This window comes from Mustela nivalis, assembly GCF_964662115.1.
Source record: "Mustela nivalis genome assembly, chromosome: 2".
Taxonomy (NCBI): domain Eukaryota; kingdom Metazoa; phylum Chordata; class Mammalia; order Carnivora; family Mustelidae; genus Mustela; species Mustela nivalis.
This window is the reverse complement of record NC_139021.1, coordinates 170,022,918-170,044,884: the sequence shown is the minus strand read 5'-3', so window position 1 is coordinate 170,044,884 and position 21,967 is coordinate 170,022,918. Positions and strand designations below refer to the sequence as shown.

General features: G+C 50.1%; 1 protein-coding gene across 20 annotated transcripts in view; it reads right to left on the bottom strand.

Moving 5' to 3' along the window:
• Positions 1–1,950: 1,950 nt before the first annotated feature.
• VTI1A (vesicle transport through interaction with t-SNAREs 1A) overlaps positions 1,951–21,967 on the bottom strand; it is a 350,305-nt gene continuing 330,288 nt past the window's right edge. For 5 of the 20 annotated variants that reach the window (XM_082721436.1, XM_082721437.1, XM_082721438.1 and 2 more), the window contains one exon: positions 13,196–14,359. Coding sequence is in view for 5 of the 20 variants with exons in the window: in XM_082721437.1 (XP_082577563.1) it covers positions 14,266–14,359 (94 nt within the window). In the remaining 15 variants the exon portion in view is untranslated. Of the gene's footprint in view, positions 9,930–12,428; positions 14,360–21,967 lie in introns of those variants that run through there. The other 15 variants (XR_014309077.1, XR_014309082.1, XR_014309083.1 and 12 more) reach the window with 11 other exon arrangements.

The following is a 21,967-nucleotide window of genomic DNA, read 5'->3' as shown; positions in this document are numbered from 1 at the left end:
CATCAAATATGCCCCCTCCTCTGCTCGGGAGAAAACCAGCCACTCTGCCACAGACTCACGGGGCATGTGATTGTCTAGAACACATCAAACAGCCCAACTCTCCCTTGTAAAAGTTTTACAAGAAAATCATTGAAGACCAGAAGAGCTACCCGTCCTCTCTCCTCCTCCTTCACTGTTAAACCGGAGCCGATATTCCAGATTCCCACACTCTGGCGTCCGCGGGCGAGAGCGCGGGGCCAGTGGGCGTGCGGCGGTGGAAATCTCGGCCCCCGGATCATTATACTTGCAGGCCACGGCTTGTGGGATCTAGTGATTTGGACATATTTTATTTAACCAGCTTAGTAAAAGGTAATATTCAGCAGCTGTGATCTATAGCAGAATTACAATTTTCAGGGTCAAGGAGGGATTTTGATATTAGGAGGTTGGGCAGAATTGCTATGAAATCTCATGAGCTGTCTTTAAAAATAAATGAGAAAATAGGTTATCCAAGAGTCATTGTAAGGGAAAAATCAATAGGCAGTGTCTATTCACTTGGGCTATCAAAATCCTTGAAATTTGAACAAAAGTTTCACGTTTAGTGTACTGTAGGTTTTGAAATATCGGCGCTGGAGGCTTGGCGGGTACAAATTCGTTGTGCTGTGCATCCAAACGAGGCAGGCCTGGCGAAGCCGCCGGCTGCCTCGTAAGGTGGGAGAGTGAGTGTCTTGGTGACCAAATTAGATGGGTCAAAGGAGACTCCTGAAGAGAACATGCAGGTGGCCCTCCCGGGAACACTGAGAAGCACCTGCTGTCCCAGAAGTAGGTGTGGCCGCTGCCTCGGTGCCCCTACCCCTCGTGGTTGTCTTCTTGCCCACACAGTCCGCTGCGTCTCTGTCCCCAGGTGGGGAACAAATGATCATTTAATAGGGAAATTCCTGGTGGTGAAATTGGGACTGAGCAGGTCTCTTGGAGCGATAGAAGTTGCCTGTCTTCATTCATTCATTCATTCATTCGCAACCAAGACTTCGCACGTGTGTGTGTGTTTCAGATGCGTCTTTCACCTCTGCGCAGAGGCAGCGTTGTAGCCAATGAGGTTTATCCGAGGCGTGACTATTGCTAATTGGAAACTGTTCTCAGCTGGGTCTTCCAGGACGGCATACTTTTGGCATTGAAGAGGCGCATCTCAGCCCAACCAGCGGAGGCTGCCTTTGCTCTCCAGGTCTCTCTGTGACTCAGTTCCTATGGCAGGTAACTGCCAGGTGACTCCTCACCGGCCTGGGAGCCCTGGTCTGTGGTTCGACACTGATTTCCAATCCCTGGGGCCATGTCTAATATTCAGTGTTAAAAAACAATTTGAAATGAAAAAGTGTTTTAATGAATGAAGACATGAATATCTTCTTTTTAGTATGATTAATATAAGGCATTCCTGAGGAATTTTAAGGCCATGTTCATGAGCGATCTTTAAAGAAAACAGAACAAAAATACGCAATACTCCCCTCCCTCAATATTTGTCCAGCACGATGTTACAGAACAGCTCACTTTGTCAAGAAGAGCAGGATGGTGATGGCTTCTCACAAGCCTGGTGGTGCTTTCCACGGGTTACCTGATCGAATCTTCCTATCGGGCCTCAGGGTGGGGGGTATTTTCCCTGCTTTACAGTCAAGGAAACAGAGGTTCAGTGAAGAGACGAGTACATTATTTCAACTCACCAATAAGAGAACCAGAGCTCATATCCAGGTTTGTGGTCACTCTGCAAAGCCATCTCTGGGGCAATTAAAGAAGAAGGGGGGAAAAAACTGGTATTCAAAAGCAACCTTGAACATGATTCTATTAAGTTCCATCATTAAAACAAAAAAAATGACACTGTCTATATTCACAGTACAGAAATTGTAGCAGAGTACTGAGAATTTATAACTCCCATTTATTTAGAAAGGGAATGAAAGTAAGATAAATAATTCAAATGCAAAAGGGTAGCAATAGCAGATGCCGATTCAGGCATTTTATTTAACTCATCAAATAATACAGGTTAGTTCGGGAAACAACCACCAACATATATTTCTTGTACTAACGATATGTAGACCCACATTTCCAAGAAAGGTAATGAAAATAAACTACTTTGTGGAATACAGCAAATAAATAGTTTTTTTTTAAACAAACAAACAAACAAACAAACAAACAAAACCCTATGACTACTGGGGGATGGGGAGTGAGGTTACAGAAGCGTTGTGGAGCTGGGGGAAGCTGGACCTTGAAACAAATACCGAACAAGAGGAAGGAACAGCACGTGTTAATGACAATTAACAGCAGACATTCTAACTCCTTCCTCTCATCCCCTTGGTTTTAGGAGCGATTTCTCCCCGGCTCTGAGCACCGCATCTGACACCCACCGTCTGCGTGATCCAGATAATGTAATCGCAGCATCATTAGGAACCATGAAATCGCAATTCCCCGGGGAAGCAGCGCTATCATTCAGTTACGCACAGAAGAGCCATTAATTAGCAGATTTCAGTTTAAAGCGACGATGTACTACACGGGTTCTAATCCCACTCTGGAGCGGCTCTCCGGCCTAATGAATTAGCTGGAGGAAGCGGAGCAGGAGCCAGAAGACAGCACTCAAAGGGAAATGAAGTGAAATAAGATAAACTTAAAACCACAAAATTTAAAAATGATCAAGAGAGCATCCACTGTTGGGGAAAAGCTGTAGAAGGAGCCACACGGGGGTCATCCGAATCTCCTTCTCTTGCAGTGGCGCTGTCGAGCATGCCGTTTAACATCTGGACTCCATTTGAGGCAACTTGATGGAAAGGGACTCATTCATTCATTCATTCTTTCATGCCATTCATCCCACAAACGTTCTCTTAAAGGAACAGCACTTTTACAGAAGAAGACAGGTTGCTATGTTGGACACATTCATCGCTTGGACAGGTGAGTCCTCCGACATCAGGCAGGGCAGGGGAAAGGGGCACTTGGAACCTCCATGACCGTCGCTTTGGAAATGCTTCTGAAATGGAGATACCCTCTTCCTGGAAGGAGAAGCGGAAGCGGGATTTTTACCGTTCTTGAGATGACCCCTCAACCCCAACCTGGTTGGCACCTACCCTCCTCTGGGTTGGTACCTTTGAAATTCTGGCCTCACCGTTAAATAAAAGGGATGAATGTAGAGATCAATGATCACTCTTCACACACTGGCCTCAACCCTTGGGCTGGCTGACATCTTTCCATTTCACAGCTTGCTTGGATCCCAGATATAGAGGCTATTTGGTCTGTATTCCAGGGAAGAGGGGAGGTTTCTAGACTGGAGCTTCGTTTCCAGGATGTAATACCGACGGCCGGGACCTGGGGGAGAGCCTGACTTGTCAGTGGTTAAACCTACACGAGATGGGCTGAACCCCTTTTTAAGAAAGAAGGGCCATGTTCCAAGACCAAGGGTTGGCACCACACACTGGTTTCTAAATCCTGTTCATGGGTTTCATCCAAGTGCACCTTCATAATGTGCCCGTGAGCAAGGGAGGGGCAAGTGCAAAAAGTAAATGATCTGGTTTCCTGATAGGGAAATGGGGTGCCCCAGAGGGAAAGTGACTCACCCAGGCAGGACAGGCTCCATCATTTGCGAGAGCCAAAGCAAAATGAAAATACGGAGCCCTGAGTTCAGAAAGCAAGAAAAAAATGCTTTTTCATTTCTTCCCTTGTCTCTCTCTTGTCACGGTGTTTAAAATTTTCTAGTTGATGTCTTCTAAGTCAAGTTAAAATTTTAAGTCACTAGCACGAATTTTACTGTTCGCTTTTATACTGTGCAACACTGGTTTTAAAGGCAAATGTCAGAATATTTACGTGTGGGAAATCAGCAGTTACACAACCCATGTAGTGGGTTGTTCCTAGAGGGAGCCTCAGCCAGACGACTCAGGCCAGAAGAGACAAGCTGGACTCAGGAACATTGGAAGAAGGAAGAGAGGGCTCCCCCAGGCCTGGGGATTCTCTCAGGAGGACGGCAGACCCTCAGGATGCTGACTCCGGCCTTGTGTCCTGGTCATGCACTTGCCCTCAGCCTGGGGGTCAGGTTTCCTTTCTTCCCAGTGGCTGGACGGAGAGGTTGTACCCCAGGCCTGGAACGGGAGGTTAAGGTAGGCATCTCCCCCTTCTGCAAGGTCCGTGCCCCAATCCTCGGTGGATGGGCAACCGAAGGGGCTGGGCCACCTTGGTGCCAGGACGCACTAGGTGTACCTGGTGCCTGCATCGGAGTGGATTAGAGGTTTGTCCCACTGAATGTGCCCTGACGCCGCCAGCATAGGGCAGGGCCTGCGGCCGCCACGCCCCACTACAAATGCTGTGGGCTGCCCCGTCCAGCCCTTGACCCCGCCCATGCCTGAGCCCAGAGGCAGGTCAGCAGCTGTTGCTTAAGGGAGGTTGGGGTGGGAAGGCCGAGTGGAAGCGGGGCCCCAGGGGGCGGAGCATCCGACCCCACAAGCAGGAGGTGGTGGGAGGCTGGACCGCTTGGGAGCCTGGCTCCAAGCTCCCCGCTCATGGTCCGTTGTCTCACCGAACTTCATTTACAAAATGCAATTATGAAGATAAAATTATCATGAATTTCAATTATAGTACAGCATTAAGCCCCCAGTGTGGGCCCTTCTGAAGGTGGGGTCACGTGCGCAACTGCACTGGTCACAAGCCCATGCCACCAGTCCTGCATCCAAGACCATTCCGAAGCTCAGTGCACCAAATCTCCTTCTCTTCTAGGACATTCCGCACGCCAGGGGCTGCCATCTTACCCCAGGGCCTTCGACCCTCACATTCGGAACATTCCTTTTTCTCCGCCATGGGTGGCAGGAGCTGGCAGAGGCCTACCTTCCTGAGACTTTCCAACCAACTTTCCCGTTGGCCAGATGAAGAACCGGAACCCGAGCTGGCTCTGACTTGTCAACGTGAGGCCACACGCCAGGCTGGTGGCATGGAAAGGCCCAGAGCTCTGAGTACCTCCGGCCTGGAAAATGCCAGACTTTGGGAAAAGAGTGAAGCCTCGAGGGGTCTCCCTGCCAGGCTGTTCCTGGGTGTGCAAACACCACCCCCACGGCTGCCAGGACCTGGAGGGTCAGCGCTTCCGCCAGCTCTAAAGCCGTGTCCGCCTAGCATCAGCAACCAAGGAGTTTGCCAGAGGCCTCCAGGGGCTTGGCGCTGGGGGAGGAGGAATTCAATTCTCACTTACTTGTTCTCACAAGATTCTTTTGCTAGTGATGGTGGACTTGAGCACAAAAATGCCTTTCCCCGGGGACACTAGTAGCTCAGCTGAGGGGACACCAGGGTGCCCTCTGCCAGTTCCTTAAGAGAGAAAAGATCTGATATTCAGGGGAATAAAATGATCATAGCCAACAGGAATGGAACCGAGTTTTTCTATGCATGTTGGTTTAAAAAAGAATGTAATGGAGGAACATTAGCCACGTGGTGTGAAGGCCAGCACTACCAAAGAGGCCCCGTGGCTGGGCCATGGCTTCCAGAATGTGGCGCTGTCTGAGTTGCATCTCCTTGTGCAGACGAGAGAAGCCCAAGGAGAGGCTGAAGACTTGGAGTCCATTCCTGGCCCCACCGCCCACTTACTGGGTTTTCTCAAGCGAAGACTCACTCCCTCTCTGTGCACCATCTACCCATCTGAACAAGCAGGTTGGCCAAAATGCTCCTTAAAGCCTGCACAGCTAGAGGGTTCTGCGAATCTGAGCCCATCTGCCTGGTTGGCTTTTGCCATCCAAACCCACCAGCCTGGAGCCCAAGGGGCACGGGTCCCACATTTCCTCCTTTCCAGCCCCAATTTCCCTGGCTCTGTGGGTTTCATCTCCCCTCACAGGAGCCCAGGGAAGCCCACTCAGAGACCAGGACCGTGCTGCAGCCTTTGCCGGGGTGCCCAGGCTCCTCCTGTCCCCGGATCAAAGTTTCTCCACTGTCTGGGGGCTGGTGGTGGGGGAGGGTGACCCATCAGCCTCGTGCCCAAATCTGGATTCTGCTTCTATTTTCCCCTTTCTGCATGGGGGACAGAGAGAGAAGAAGGAGAGAGAAGCCTTTGAAAAACGTCTCCTGCTCCATCGCTCAGCAATTCACCTCGCTGCTGAGCCCAGTGACACTCCCGTGGTGCACCTCTTAGCCACTCGGCAACTTTTTTCCCTTTTATGATATTTTGGGTTTCTGATTGCCTGCCAAGTCGAACCTTTATCATTTAATAAGCAGAAAAAAGGAAGAAAGAAAAAAAGAAAAAAGGAAAAAAAAATCCTCTAAGTCAGTCCCAATCTAAAGGGTCCCCATACCTGTCCCCTGCCTCTCTGGGGCTGGTCCTGGACCTGGAGCCAGTGCTCATGGGGATTCAACCACTGGCAGGCAAATGTCAGCTCTACTCTAGTCCAACGGGGCCATTTGCACATGTAATTGTGGGAACCGCAAGGAGGAAGGAACACACAGCACTAGGGGGCGTGGCAAGGACTCGGGCAGGTGCGGCACTGACCTTGGTGGGGCAGCGGTGGGAGGGGGCAGGGGGATGGGCAAGGCACCAGGGTTTCCAGTGCGGCTCACCCCGGAGCCCTGGCTGAGCGCAGAGGGCAAGGCAGGGCTCTGGGGACGAAAACTGCCCCACCTGCAGTCCCAGGGCTGCCGCGCATGTTTTCTTACCTCACTTCTTCACCACGTGTCTTTGGGGCCTGGAACACGGTAGATAGCCAGTACGCATTTTCGACTAGATGAATAAACCCAATTACACCTCTCAGGCTTCAGACAGGGAAAGGCGTGGTTGTTTAGAAGTCCTGTTGGGGCAATGATGAGCCCATGCAGCCCCTAGCTCTCCTTACTCTGTAGTTTCTTGGCGGGGGGGCGGCAGGATGTTTGGATGAGGAGACAAATCAAGCAGAGACAGTCTCTGAGAGTCACGATGTCCCTGCTGTGTTGAGACCCCTGGATGGGGCAGCGTGGGGAGGCGCTGCCCGGGGCAGAAGCGGTCAGGTTGGGTGTCCTCCCCAAGTGCCTCGGCCTCCGCATCTCAGCAGGGCCGGGAGGAAGCAGGCTGCAGCAGCCCCCCAAGGAAAGCAACTGGCTGGAACCCACTGTTCTAACTACCCTCCCACCGCCTTCCTGGCCTCTCTCTTCCGCCTCCTCCTTCTCCTCAGGAAGGGCATTGCTGTGGGACGTACCAGGGGAACTTCACCCAATTATCTTGCCTTGCCAGGGCCCCGTGTTCTCTGTCCTGAGTGGTCCTGGGCCCTGGGGCCAGGGTGTATGTGGGCTTCTACGGCAAGGCTGCGCACCCAGGAACCCATTCCTTACCCAGAGGGCAGCTGATCCCAGGAGAAACCACCAGGCTGGTGCCAGGCAACCAGAGGTCCCCTTCCTTTCTACTGCCTTCTCCCAAAGACCACGGACTGCTCCTTGTCATGGTGGGTCGTTCCCACCCCAAATCCAAAATCTGCCCTCAGGAATGGGTCAGTGGTCTATGGATCTGAAGCTGACCAGGGGAAGAAGAATCTGCATTTTGCCCGGGCTCGAGGTCAGACACCAGAGGGACGAATCTTTCAGAGTGGTATTTCAGGAAACTACGAGCTCACGGGCGTTCCTGTGCAGAGACCTGGCTCATCTTACAACTGTCCGTGACCCAGAGGGCCAGGACCTGGGTCTGAAAGAGTTGGGAATGAGGAAGGGGACAGTGTTTGGAGCCTCAGGGTGGGGGGCTGTGGGCTTCAGGCCCCGTGCATTTAGCATCCTATGACGGAGGCTTCTTACCGAATTTAACAGCAATCCCACTCCCCAAAGACGTGGCGGATTCGGGCCACATTCTCAGCTTGTCTCTCTTCTGATGGTGTTAAGATAGAAAATTAACAGACACACGTGTTGTGGCATGCCAGGGTGCTTGGACCCAGTGCTGGGCACGCGGGAGGCCTCCGTCAGTGTCAGCGGAGGGTGCCTCTGTGGCCTGGGTCTTTGGCAGAATCTTCTGGAGAGAAGCTGGAGCCTGAGGATGTATTTCATTCTCAACTCTGTGGGGCCTCATCATGCAAAAAAACATTTCTGTCCAATTCAGGTACTTTTCTTGGCAAAATAAGTTAAAAACAAAAAAGTTGAGGCAACAAAGCAGCACTGAGCTGGAGAAGGGCCTTGTCTCCCCCCTCCCCCAGCACTGTCCCCTCCTGAGCACACCTGGGGAGGCTGAGGGGTGGGGGAAGGAGAGGGCTGCACCGAACGGCGCTGTCCTGCCCCTAGGAAAAGTCCAGGCGGCTCTCAGCGGAGCCGTGTGTGCAGCAGATCAATACGGGCTTCGGGGCCGCTGAGCTATTATTCACGCCAAAGGGCCTTGTTTGGATGAAGGGAAGGAGGGGGTGCACGAGTTCACAGAATCACAGTCTAGAGCTCTGCTGCTTGGCATTTCCCCCTCTCTCTGTGATGCCTTCGTTATTTATGTAGCACGAGTAATGAGGTGATTCAGGACGAGGAAGTGCTTTACCCACAGCATGCTGGGAGCTCCTTGAGGCATGACAACAGAGGTTGTGTGTGATTTGGGCTGGGGTCCTGGGAGAAAGGCACCCTGTCTTTCTCCGGCTCTGGCGCCTCCTGAAGGAGGCCAATAATGGGCCCAGGGTGGCACAACGTGAGGCCTGACGCCGGCGCCCTTCCCTCTTAATGATCTCCTGGGATGAGTCCCACTCACCATCTCCTGTCCCCTGGTGCTGGGAATCCCTCCTCACCTCATACGCCACCCGTCCCTCACCTCCTCACACATTCTCAACCCACGTGTCCTGTCATTTTGGGTTTGCCCCACCATCTTGTTTTTGCCCTACTCGCCTCTGGTAAGCAGCTTGGGAACATTTCCCTTGTTACTGAGCTAGAGTCCTCGTGGGCATGGGCGGTCTCTCCCAGCATCCCCTGCGTCTTCCCTCCTCTACAACAGAGACGATGCTCACCCTGGTTCCATCACCTCTTCCGGGACCCGGTCTCCAGCCTTGGCCCCGAGCACATGCATTCTTCTCCCTGCACTGGGCCTCTCTTGGTTACCCTGCAGGGTCTCCTTTCTTGGGAAGGATCCTGTGGCTTTAAGCACTTCTCGAGCTGCCCACATAGTTCCTGGCCTCATTTCTAAAAGGCTGAGATCTTGTCTAAGAACTACCTAAGTCATAAAATGTGGACGGCCCCTGGCAGACACTACTGGTTTGAGCCCAATGGGCTTCAGGCAAAGCCATATAAACAAGGAAGTTTCTTGGAGTTCGGCTTAAGGTTAGTGAATTACACAGGATGAGGTCGGGTTTGAGGGCTGGCGGCTCATCTCGGGCAACCAGTGTCTCTGGGAGTCAGACTAGGGATGGCTTACCACAAAGCCTTCCTTCCTTTTGGAAAAAGGACTCTGAGCCTATCTTTTGCCGAGGTGTGGCATCCGTTCCAAAGGTGGTAAGCTGTCACGCGGCTAATCTGGAACAGGCCGAGATGGAGATTCGAGACCCCTCCGGCCCAGGCGTGTGTGCCGTTTCCATGCCCACGGTGGTCTCTGAAGCTTAGGGTGGCCTCACTTGTCCCACCTGCCGGACCCGGCCCTCCTATGCCACAGCTCCTGCTGGGACCATCTGTCCTTGGATGGGTGAGGCTGAGAGATGGTGGCTGAGCAAGGGACATGTGCCATCTCTCCCCTTCACATCCATGGGGTGGCTGGCTGCCCAAGGGGTCTGTCTTCCCGGGGACAGGTGGGTAGGAACAAAGCAGGTCAGCAGAGAAGATCTCCTCGTTCCCTGTTATTGACCAGGTCACCCCAGCCCTGAAGTACCAACAGACCAGGCCTCTGACAGTGGCTTCCATGGCTCTGTGAAACTCACGGAATCAGACAGGGAGGCTGGATGAAGCCAGGCGTTCCGGCGTGGAGAACGCCGCTGACTTCAGATCTGGGATGGTGATGACGATGGTGAAGGAGCTTTTCCCCCCAAAGCTCAGAGCCCATGGAAAAGCTGATGATTTCACCAACGGCAAGTCCCGGAAAGGAAAAAAGACAGAAGGTCAGTTCCAGCAAGGCATCGCTCCTCTTGTCCCTTAGGGTAGCACTGTTTGCAGTGAGCTCATCGACTACACAGAGACGCCCCGTCACACCCTCCCCACACCAGCCAACCGGACACATAAGCGTTCCTTTAAGAAATCCCTACTTACTCTCCAGACCACAGTCTTCCAACCACACACTCAGCTGGCTGAGGAGACATGTGGACCAGAGACAGGGGACTCACAGAGCCTCCTTTGAAACCAGCCCCAGCCGTCACCCCCCTACAGTCCTTGGCTCTGGGTCTGCATTTCTCCCAGGAAAGCCCACCTTGGCTCCCAGCACCGAGAGCGTCCCACGGCACTAGCAGTTCAAACCAAAGCGACGAGGAAATCATTGCTTGTAGTTAATTCTCAACTACGTAGACAAACGGCTATAAATATTTATGATGGGAAATTTCATTATTTAAAAAATTCGGCTCTAAATTTCCAGCTAACTCCATGAAGAATGCTTGCTGAACAGGTTGCAAATTAAGAACAATTATTTTTCTCTTCTGCATTTGAATGGAACTTACAGCTAAAGTCATTTAAAGGGGTTAACATCAACCTTAATTAAATATTAAAGTGTGCCTGTACCTGCTGCTATTGTTGCCCCTTCGAATAAGATATAACCTATTTTTGACAAGTTTTCATCTTTCTCTGTGGAAGACGCTACATGAAATCAAATCAGTGGCAAAGAGGAGAGTAATGAATAATCTATTTCATATTCCAACAGTACCCGGAGCTCGGGAGTGGAAAAATATTCAGTCAGATGATGGCAAGAGGCTGCTCGGGTACCACATGACACAGCTAATGTTTAAATAATAATAATAATAAAAAGCGATAAACAAATCATTAGCCCTTAACAGTTGTTTAATGCAATTTGTTAATGAACGTAATGGTGGGGACTAATAATGAAAGAAAATAAAAACGTCTAAACAGGCGCCAAGTTGCTGGCAATGCGCAATTATTTCCTTGTCAAGTTTTTATGATTTAATGAGCCCCTCTGGGACTGACGGCTGTCAGTCAGTCGTGACTTTTTGACACCATTACAACTTCAAATACAGCAGCAGGCAGGCTGTTTTCCTCGGATTTGAAATACTGAAATGATCTGACAGTTTTAAAGAAAAGATGTGCAAAAAAAAAAAAAAAAAAAAAGAGGAGAGAGGGAGAGAAAGACAGTTGCTTTCCTTTCTTTCTTTGCACCCCCTTCTCTTCTTCTACGGGGTGGATAATCTCTGGATGCTGTTTGGTAATGAAAATCCAATCACTGAGGTCATTATCTGATGAGGTTTTTTGGAACAGGCAGGCTTTTTTCCCCCTCTTTATTTCTTTACTTAATGATAACCCTCAATGGGCTGGCCCCGCATGGGACGGCCAGAGCCGCACAATTTTGTTCACCATTAATTTCAGCCTTTGAAGCTCAGGGCTCAGAAGCAGTAGCAAAGCAAACCCCCCACCAAGCTAGTTCCAAAATAAGACAATCCAGTCTGCCTTAAACAGAATAGCAAATGGCCTCCCAGCCCAGGCCTGGCGGCTGACGTCAAGCCCCGTGCATCTGCAGGCATTCGCCTTCAACACGGAACATTTAAAACTCTTTACAACTTAAGAGACTTTAATTAAATTGCTTTTGATTCCGGAGCAGGGTAGCATCCGCTTTTATTTATTCGGTGGGTCGGGGAAACTGTTTAGTCTGCACGAATGTTAGATGGCAGGAGCTTCCCCCTCCCGGTCCTCCTCCATGTCCTGGTCTTCACCCCTGATCCCACCTTCCCCTTGAACATCATTTTTAGCACAGGTGCCCAACCGCAGAAATAGTCCTCGATCAAAGTCGACGTGTTAAGTTCCTAGAACCTTTTACAGATCTAGGACCGGCTTCGCCTCGGTGGGCTCTCTCCCGGCCCGGGTGGAGCCGGACCTCCGCTGAGGCTCCTGGGCATTTCCCCTCCAGCAGCCGGGAGGGCCAGGCGCGAGCGCGGGGTGGGGTGGGGGTGGGGGTGGGACCAGTGTCTTACAAAGCGCCCACTATCCAGGTCACTTCTCCGGGTGGGTTGGATGGGGCTGTTAGGCCAAGGGTTATCTGTTCGGATTCTCTCCCTCTCGAGGTTGAATTGGGGCAAAGTCTCAGGCAAGTGCTGATAAAGAGATAGAACTGGTGAGAAAAAAGCCACTGGTGGGGGGGTGAGGCGCACACTCCCTCCCCATTTCATCCCCATCTCCCCACGAGCACAAGGTTTTACTGAAATATTTAGGAGCCGGCGGCTTTAGACGATCAGATGAACCTGGCTTGCTGGGTGGCCTGGGGAAGAGGCACGAGGTGCGGGTAGAGAGCTGGTTTTACACTTTCGCTAAGATCAACGGTTTCAAAAGCAGCCACCCGAGAGAGCTTGGTGTAATACTTCCCCCGCCATTCCTGTTTCAGAACGAGAAGGAGGTTGTTTGTTTGTTTCCTCCCTTTTAATGGTTTCTCCAATGTGTTCAGCATGTACAGATTTCCGTTATCGGAATAAAAGAATCTTGCTGAGATGGATCCCTTCAGCTGATAGGAAAATGAGCGCCGCCTTCCCAGTCCTCCACTGTCCTACCTCGTCCGGCCCCAATCCCACGCCATCCCTGCAAGGTCAAGGCTTGTAGCTTTATTTACACAATACTAAATGATTTATCTGGACACACGCAGGCCCTGGCCTGTTTCGCTAAGTGCGATTTCTCTGGTGGATTTTGCCATTCTGCATTTCCTCTCTAAACCATAACGGTTCTTTTCTGAGTTGGGGGGTTAAAAACCATAAAAATAAAGGGCAGCATCCAGGGGATCTCCATCTACGGGCACAGGTGGTTAGCATTTTTTATGAAGAGAACAGGTCCGCTTTTCAAGGATTCAGAGCTTCCAATTATATTCAAAAGAGAGTACAGACCTCGGAAGTGCCTATGAAGTCTTAAGAAAAACATATTTTGCTTTATGACAAGGAGGAAAATGACCTCAGCTTGGGGCAACTTTCAGCCTGATCATAAACGAACTCATTTTGAACGCAATTCCCGGTTACCTCGGACAGAAAGAAACCAAAGGAAATCACAAAGCACGTCAGAGGTTTGAATACACAGTGAACTCAGGAAGGCTGTGCTAACATTTTTTTTTTTTTTTAATAGAAAATCCAAGCCGTCCTTTGTAACACGCTGCAACCCCTTATTCTTTGAAAGGAGGTTAGTGAACGTTTTCCATGAAGTTTATTTCTAGTGAATTATCCTATAGGACTCTACCATATTTATAATCACATTTGAAATTTCACACCAACGGACTCATGTTCTTCCTCTTCCTGAAATATTCATGTTCTTTTTACATACTGGAATGGATGTGCAGAGAGCCTTGTCAGACCTTTTGCTTGTAGGAGGGCTGTTTTGGCAGTGCAGATATTAAAACCAAAAGGGTATCGAGATGCTTACACAGGTCAGGGGAGAGGAGGTCACAATTAAATATCAGGCCAGGGCTCGTTTTGTCAGCAAATTCTGGGGACTAGGGGATTTGGGGAGGGTAAGGAAATATTTCATGTAGCAGGAATCAAAGTTGTGAAAAGTGGATCTTGGGCAGGCTTTGCAAAAATGTTCTTGGCTGTAAAACAAAACAAAACAAAAACAAAAACAAAACACACACACACAGAAAAACACAGAAAGTGCTAAGTCAAGTGCTAAGTCAAGTGCTAAGTCCTGCACAACTGACACTGAATATCCACCTTTTCAATGCAAGCGCTCAGGCAGGTAGACTATCTTCATTATCCCTGGGTAGGAACAGGGCTGGTTTGCTGGAGCCTGTCACTCACTGGCTTTGGCCCCTGTTTTTCTCTGCATTTTTATCCTCGGACATCACAGAGGGGCAAGTCGGTGACAAGAGATGTGTGACAAACAGCACAGCCCATCACATGCCCCACGGCTGACTCATCATGCCCTGTCCCAAACCGTGACCCTTGACATGTCCACAGGGCAAGGAAGAATGTCACCAAGGCTATTTTGGTTAGGAGACGAAATCACCAAAAGGCAAATACACATTCCCCTTCCCCTACAGAAAACAAATCTGGGTGAAGACAAACCTAGAAAAGGAAACCGACCCGCATGCAAACAGGAATAGAAAATATTTTTACACTCTTTGCACTTCAGCTGAACAGTGGTGAAAAGAGGGAGGGTCATTCGGGGCCTGTCAGCGCAAAAGAATGATTCATGTGACCATTTTGTCTTAATTACTCAGAACAAGCCGTTGTTGCTGTTGGTCAGGGAGGAACAGATCCATCAGTGTCTTCTGACAGAAAAAGTGACCGCCATCAGGATGGTGACGACCAGGATGACGGCCAAGACGACGACCAGGATGCGGTTCTGGATGATTCTAGGAAAGAACAGATGGGAAAAAAAATTCACATAGAGACACGAAGGGTTTTCTGACAAAGACCATCCAAGACCAGGCTGCCTAATCAAAAGACGGTTTCACAGGTGGGGGTAGGGAGCCCAGTGTGGGGCTTGTGTGTGTGTGTGTGTGTGCGTGTGTGTACGTGTGTGTGCACGTGCACGGGAGCTTCCTCTCCTATGAACCATCCACGAGGAAATGAGCGACTCCACGGTGACTGTCACACGGCACCTGGAGAAATGCTCACTGCCAAGCAAAAGCTAATCAAATGGCTTTCCGGGCTCGGGGTACCATGTAGTAATCTGTAAGCGATCAAGGGCCCTATGCGAGCTTCTCTTTTTAATTTAAAACGTGAGACAAGCCTCATTTTTTTGCAGTGTTTCCTGTTAAAGTAAATGACTCCAAGGAAACATATGTCAGTAAGGTACTTACCTGTACAAAAATACCTGGGGAAAAGGAAAAGAGAGATTTAGGAAGATAGGGACAGGATTAAGAAGCAAGTGTCAACCTTGCCGCTCGGGCTGTGAAACCGTCATCTGTCACTGGGGCTCACTGCTCTGTTACACCAGGAGGAAATGTTACATTTGCTCTGTAACACACACACACACACACACACAAACACACACACAAGATGGAAATGAGAAATTACACAAAGTCCCCGAGTGCCTCGTGTGCTTTGGGGGTGGACCCTCACCTCTGGGGGTTCCAGCCCCCTCGGCTCGGGCTCTGCCTAATGCGGACGGGGAAGTGGGAAGTCGGGAGGCGAAGCTGACTACAGACACGTGCTCCGAGATGCCTGCAGAGCTCCCCATGAAGTTGCTTCTTAAGGTGTTAGCTCATTCTGAGAAAAGAGGTTGAGCCCCAGAATGCCTTGTTGAGACCATCAAAGGGAACCCAGGTCAAGCGGCCTCGCCCACGCTCCTCCCGCAGAACCAAACGCACAGCGGTGGAGGGAGTGGCTGGAGGTCCTGCCGGGCTCTCCAGGTGCCTAACAGCCTGCAGCAAACCCCATCTGCCTGTCCTGCAAATATCAAGCAGGAAAAGGTCTGCTGTCTCGGTCTAACAAGAGACCCTGCCCTCCTTTTTTGTATCTCTGCAGTGTGTTGGCAGCCTTTTCTAGGTTCTGGAACGAGTTTCTTTCTCGGAAGGAAGATGACATCCCTGTGGCTTCCGCTGGAGTCCTCCCCACCCAACCCCTTCCTCTCCCAACCTAAATGGATGGATGGAGATGGGGCGCATCAGACAAGCCCACTCCCCTGTGGCCCCCCTGGAAGGACTAGCTCCCTCTCCTCCTGACAGGTTACAAAACGATCACATTTGCTGACACGTCTTCCGCAAAACTGCTTTAGTGCCTGTGTCCACTTTCCTCGAAGGAGATGAATGGTCCGCTCAGTCCTCATTTATCACGTAAGGCTCAGCTAAGATCTGTCTCCTTTATTTCTTCCCTTCCCCACTAGAAAGGCTGCGCCCTGACATTAATTCTTCTGCAGTGACAGCTAATTCAGACTTAACAGGCCGTATTTGCTCAGGAGGCAGGGAGATTCTCTGTCCCCAAAATAAATAAATAAAAACAGGACTTCACGGCTTGTTAAAGTAAGGCTAATTATGAACACTGATCAGTGCTACTTGGTGGATTGATTTAAAACCCAAATTGATTTTTTCCCCTTTCTCTGGAAGGGGCAGAAGTCTTCAGAACAGTCCCGACACATCCCGTTTGCCCAAGTCACTGTCACAATCTCTATTTACCACAGCCATCCGCGTCAGACTTGCAAAGGAAATCAGCAAAATTGAAACTCAGCAGCGAAACAGATTAAAAGCATGAAAACTCTTTAAAATTCTGCCTTAAGTAATATACAGTAGTGTGTCTCTTGGTTGACAACCATTTTATTTGTGGGTTGAGGGCCCCAAGGCATCCGTGATGCTAATTTATAAAGGATTAACCGCGGGGGTTACTTGTTTAATCTGAAGCATGGTTAGAAAAATGAATACACAGGAATGCCTAAATCTTCAGCTCTTGCCTGGCCTTCCTAATTGGGCTTCCCTCATCTCAAGGCAAAGAGGGGTGTGATTCAACCTGTGATCATTCTTAACAGCTCATATCTTTAATTCACTCAGCACACCACCGATCCCAGGACAGCCCGACATCTTGCTGGGAGACGCGCGGAAGACCCAACAGTCCACTGCCTCCATGGCGTGTCCCGAGTCTAGAGTCTTCTTCTCCTCTGCAGCCCCAGCTCCTGGCTCAGTGGCTGACACACAAAACTGGAGAGAGACCCACCCAAAGGTGCCGTAACGAAGGAATGCCACTTCTGTAATTCTAATCATTCCATACCAGGGTGCATGGAGAAGACATCCGTGCAAACTCAATTTGCAGGGAAATCTCAGGGAGTCTGTGTAGAGAAGGCTGAAGTTAAAGGCTAAAGTAAACCCCTCAAAGGTGAAACTGGGTCTTCTCCCTGAAGGTAAGAGAAGGAGCGGTTCCCACGGAAATAAGGCACACGATAGAGGAGGTCAGCGGGAGAGAGCACTTGCTTTCTCAAAGCAAGGACTGGCAGACATTTAGGACAGAGGGCTGGGTGGGGGGGGGAACAGAACTGGAGCAGACAGAGTGGAAGAAGCTTGACTCAGGCTGGCAGCTCAGCTTTGGACCTCAAAGGTGCTGATATGGTGCCTCTAAGGACCAGAAAAGGGGGCTGCTGGGGTTCTTGAATGGATAGGAACCAGCCAGCCTAGAGCAGGAGACACAAAGGCTGGCACTGGTGGGCCGCATCTGTGAGGGAGCCTGGAGAAGTCACAGCCAGGGGCTGCTGGCAGGTATTGCTGTAGGCAAAGCAGAAAGAAATGCGGAGTTTGCCGAGGATTAGAAAAACAAGCCAGGAAAGGGGTTCCCAGCGAGTGAGCCAGAGAGGGAACTTTGGGGAAACCCAAAGTAACTTCTTTCAAACTTTGGGCAAAGGGGGCTTTACGTTCCACTAGGTCTGCAGCAAGCTGCCTTAATCTCCCTTTTGAAAATGCAAAGTGTGTTTACTCAGTAAATAATTTAAGAAAGAATATACACTTGAAAGAAGACATCCATTGAAACAGCCAGGCTAAATTGCCTCCGGGCAAAAGCTCGTGCATTTGCATGCTGCATTCTATTAAGTGTGGCTTAAAAGAATGCAGAGCCAAATTAAAAGGAATGTGGGCCTGAAACATCAAGGATGCTCCAAGTTTACATTATGAATCACAGTGCTGTTGATACAAGATGAATTAACCATTTACTTTGAGGCTGAACTCACAAAGTACTATGGAAAATACTGATCCCCGTGTGGAACCCTGGGAGCGGCTAATCTTTCCATTGCCAGTCTCCTCCCCTTCTGGAAACAAACTCTTGCGTGCGGCGGTGGGAATCAGGGGAGACGGGGTTCGAGTGGAGCAGGCTGGTAGGGCACCTGCTGGAGAAGCCCAGGAATCCGCAGGAGGCGTCCCCAGCAGCCGCCAGCACCTGGTTCTCCTCTACTTCTAGGCACAGACTGCTTTCACCTGTCCCCCTGACGTGAGGCATGGCCATGTGACTTACGACAGTCAGTGAAATGTGAGTGGGAGCCCTGGCGGCCACTTCTGTTCCAGGTGGAGGCATCTGACTTCTAGTGCCGGCCTCTCCGGCTGGCTCTTCTCTTGCTGTTCTGATTCAGGAGGCTCTATGTCCCAGGAGTGTGGTTACGAGACAGGGGAGACTGCTTCTGCCTGGATCCCTGAGTCATCACACGGAGCATCATGGCCCTGGAGACACCCCAGGATGCACAGCAGACTTCTAGTAAGGCATTGAAATACGGCTTAATGAGATGAGATGCGGGCATGTGACTTCAGCCCGTCTGAGAGAGTGCATCTCAGAAGCTTTGCCTTGAATGCTGGGTCATCCCGAGAGTGCAGTGTGTGGGTGTGAGTCCTGGATCTGCTGCAGCCATTTTGTCTCCAAGAGGGAAGCCAGCCTAAGGAAGAAGCTGACTGACGGAGGATGGTGCAGTTGAAAGAGAGGCAGAGAAATGGAACCCTGGTCCTGAAAACATGGTGAACTACCCTTCCTCTGCACTCTGAGTTACATGAGAAAGTAAAGTAACTTAATTTTTCAAGTCCATTTGAGTTAGGTCTTCTGTTAGTTGAGACTTAAAGCATTTTTAGGTTGATTTGCCCTAATTCCAAAACCGAGTCCTTGATCTACAGCATATTTCCCCCACTACTTCCACAAAGAATTTCCAACCATGCCCTTCTCTCATTTGTTCTTCCCTGGGCATCCCTTACCCCACATTATTTATGATTTTCTGTTTCTTTGCAGGATTCTCCAATAAAAAGTAGACCTTCTAGGGTTTGACTCTCCTTTGTGTTTTGGATTCCTAGTGTCTTTTTTTTTTTTTTTTTTGATTCTTAGTGTCTTAAACAGAGGTCAGCATGGATGTTCTCAAAAAAAAAAGAAGCTTGCTGAGTGCGCGGACGGGAGCCTCCTCCATCTGCTTCCCCGAAGGTTCATGTAGCATGCTTCCTGCTTTCTAAGGGCTGCTTGTAGACAAGCACGGCTTTCACATTGAGCTATCAGACACCCTCCTATTAAGGATGCCAGCAGTGTCCAAACGCTTTTACAAGCCTGCATTCATTAGCCGGAGAGTGCGCGACATTCCATAGGTTCAGCGCCCGGTCCTGCACGTGCTTTCCTGCCTGGCCAAGCAGGCCTGAATAATGGTGCCCCACCTCTGGGGTCTGGCAGAACAGTAACAACTGGCAGAACAATTAGCAATCATGAGAGCACGGGGTAAACTGTGCAAGGGTGTCTCTACCCGTGTCTCTCTGGCAGTTCCCAAAAATAAGGGCCAAGGGAAAGGCTCTCCGAGTTCTCTGTCAACTTCAATGTTAGTATTCACCAGAAAGCAATGAAAACAGGAATAGGGGAATGGTTCATTGTCATCAGCCTCTAATACTAACTTTAGTTGGAAGCATCACTGTCAAGTCTGATACCTGGCTGCCTCCGAGTGAGAGCTGTATGGTTGTTAATGCCCCCTAATAATGCCCATCCAGGCTCTTCCGTGTCCTGCACCTTTGGGAAGAGTCCTCAGCCTCACTCACCCCAGAAGTCAGGTAGGGCTGACCCCACTCCCTGATTCCGCAGGGAAACATATGACCCAGGAAGGCCTAGCTAGTGACCGCTGTCTATTCCTTGCACAACTGTTTGTTAAGAACGTGGCATGTCAACCAATCCAGAAAGAGACTTACAGGGATTTCCCCCCACCCCTGGAAAATCAAGGAAAAGGTCCTCTCTTTACTGAGATTGACTATAGGGACAGTGGACGCCCAGAACTGTAGGAGGCCATTCTTCTCACCATGCAGGACGGGAACCTGCACGAAGGACACCAACACAGAGGAACATGGAGTCCAGAGATCAAGAAAAGAGATGGATTCCTAAAAGCATTCTTTGGACCCTTGGATTCTGCTGTGTCATGCACTGGCATTGCTCGAAGAGTCACATTTAAACTACTCAGTTAGAGGAGCCAAACAATTCCCTTTGGATTTGAGCAAGTTTGGTTGAGGCTTCTCTCACTTTCAACAATACTGACCGAACCGAGGTGACTGGTGTCCCTTCCAGTTCTACCCCGTTCAGGTCCACCTGGAACCTCAATGGGACCTTATTTGGAAATAGGGTCTTTGCAGATGTAGTCTGTCAAGGATCTTGAGACAAAATCATCTTGGAGGTATGGTGGGCCCTAGGTTCAATGACTAGTGCCCTTAGAAGACAAGACCTAGGGGCGCCTGGGTGGCTCAGTGGGTTAAGCCTCTGCCTTCGGCTCAGGTCATGATCTCAGGGTCCTGGGATCGAGCTCTGCACCCTTCCTCTCTCTGCCTGCCTCTCTGCCTACTTGTGATGTCTCTCTCTCTCTCTCTCTCTCTCTCTCTCTGTGTCAAATAAATAAATAAAATCTTAAAAAAAAAAAAAAAAAAAGACAAGACCTAGAAAGACTTGGGGGAAAAGGCCATGTGAGATTGGTAGCAGAGACTGGAGATGCAGCTAGAGCCAAGGAATGCCTGGCGCCACAAAATCTGGGAGAAGTAAGGGACGATGCTTCTCTAGAGCCCTTGGAAGGAACATGGCCCTGCTAACTCCTTGATCTCGGACTTTAAGCCCCCAGAACTGAGACGGAATAAATTTGCTGTTTTAGCCACTCAGTCGGTGGTACTCTGTTATGGCAGCACCGGGACCCCAATACATGGAATTCTTGGGTCCAGAACAGGCTGTGGAGCTGGTTGTCTCATGTTGGGGCCTTTATGATGACTCCTCTCTATCCACTGACCCCTGGCTGCGGGACATATTTACTCTGGAACTGTACAAAGTCTTCCTCTGAGGACAGGTCAGTCCCAGCCTGGTTCCCTGGAAGCTCTGAACACAGCCATGGGGCTCATCATCTTTAGGAGCTGTTGGTTCTTTCATGTCAGAACAAGAATTTCCACTCCTGAGCAGGCAGCTGCCCAAAGCCACGTGAAAGGAGGGACCTGAGGGGACGTGTCTCGGAGGGCTCCTGCCTCTGGGAAAAGACATTTAAAATAGGAAGGAAACCCAGATGTCATCTCTGGGCCAACTTACAAAGACATCACTCACCATTCATCATCCACATTCACTGACCTAAGTTTAGGAGAAGCGGGTGGTCTGGGAGTCCTGAGGACGTGGGCACAAGGAGGGATACTTTTTTTTTTTTTTTTATTTGAAGGGATACGTTTTGATGGGTGGAGAAATGAGCACACTCTGGCAAGGAACCCAGGAGCCAGGAACGAGGGTCTGAGCTCTAGCACACCTAGGTTAGGTCCTGAGCGAGGGCCAGAATAGCTTAACCCCACTTCCAAATTTCTACTTAGTTTAACCAGGATCAGCAAATGCTGTCTGTCAAGGGCGGGACAGGAGATGTGTTAGTTTCCCAGAGCTGCCATTGCAAAGGACCACAGCCTGGGGGCTTACACAACAGAAGCTGATTGTCTCACAGTTCTGGAGGCCAGAAGTTGGAGATCAAGGTGTTGGCAGCTTGGTTCATCCTAAGCCTGGGAGGGGGTGCTGGCTGCACTCCTCTCCCCAGCTTTTGTGCTGACAGTATTTGAGGTTCCTTGGCTTATAGACACGTCACACTGATCTCTGCCTCCATCCTCAACATGGCCCTCTTCCTGTGTGTGGGTCTGTGCCCCAAAGTCCTCTTTCCAGGACTAGTCTTCCTCTAGTCATCCTGCATTCGGGGATCACCCTGCTCTGGTATGCCTCATCTTAACTACTAATATCAGTAAAAGCTCCATCTCCAAACAAGGCCACATTCTGTGCTACCGGGGGGTTAGGACTTTATCACATGAATGTGGGTCGGGGGTCAGGGGGATAGGGGAGAACACAATTCAAGTCACGACAGTACTGTTTTTGGCTTTGTGGGCCATTATGGGGTCTGTTGCAACTCCTAACTTCGCCCTTCGTAGTGACAAGGCAGCCGTAGACAAGGTGAATGGGCAAGCGTAGCTGTGTTCAAAGAAAACTTCCTATTCGGAAACTAGAATTTGAATTTCATATAGTCTCCATATGTCAACAAAATTATT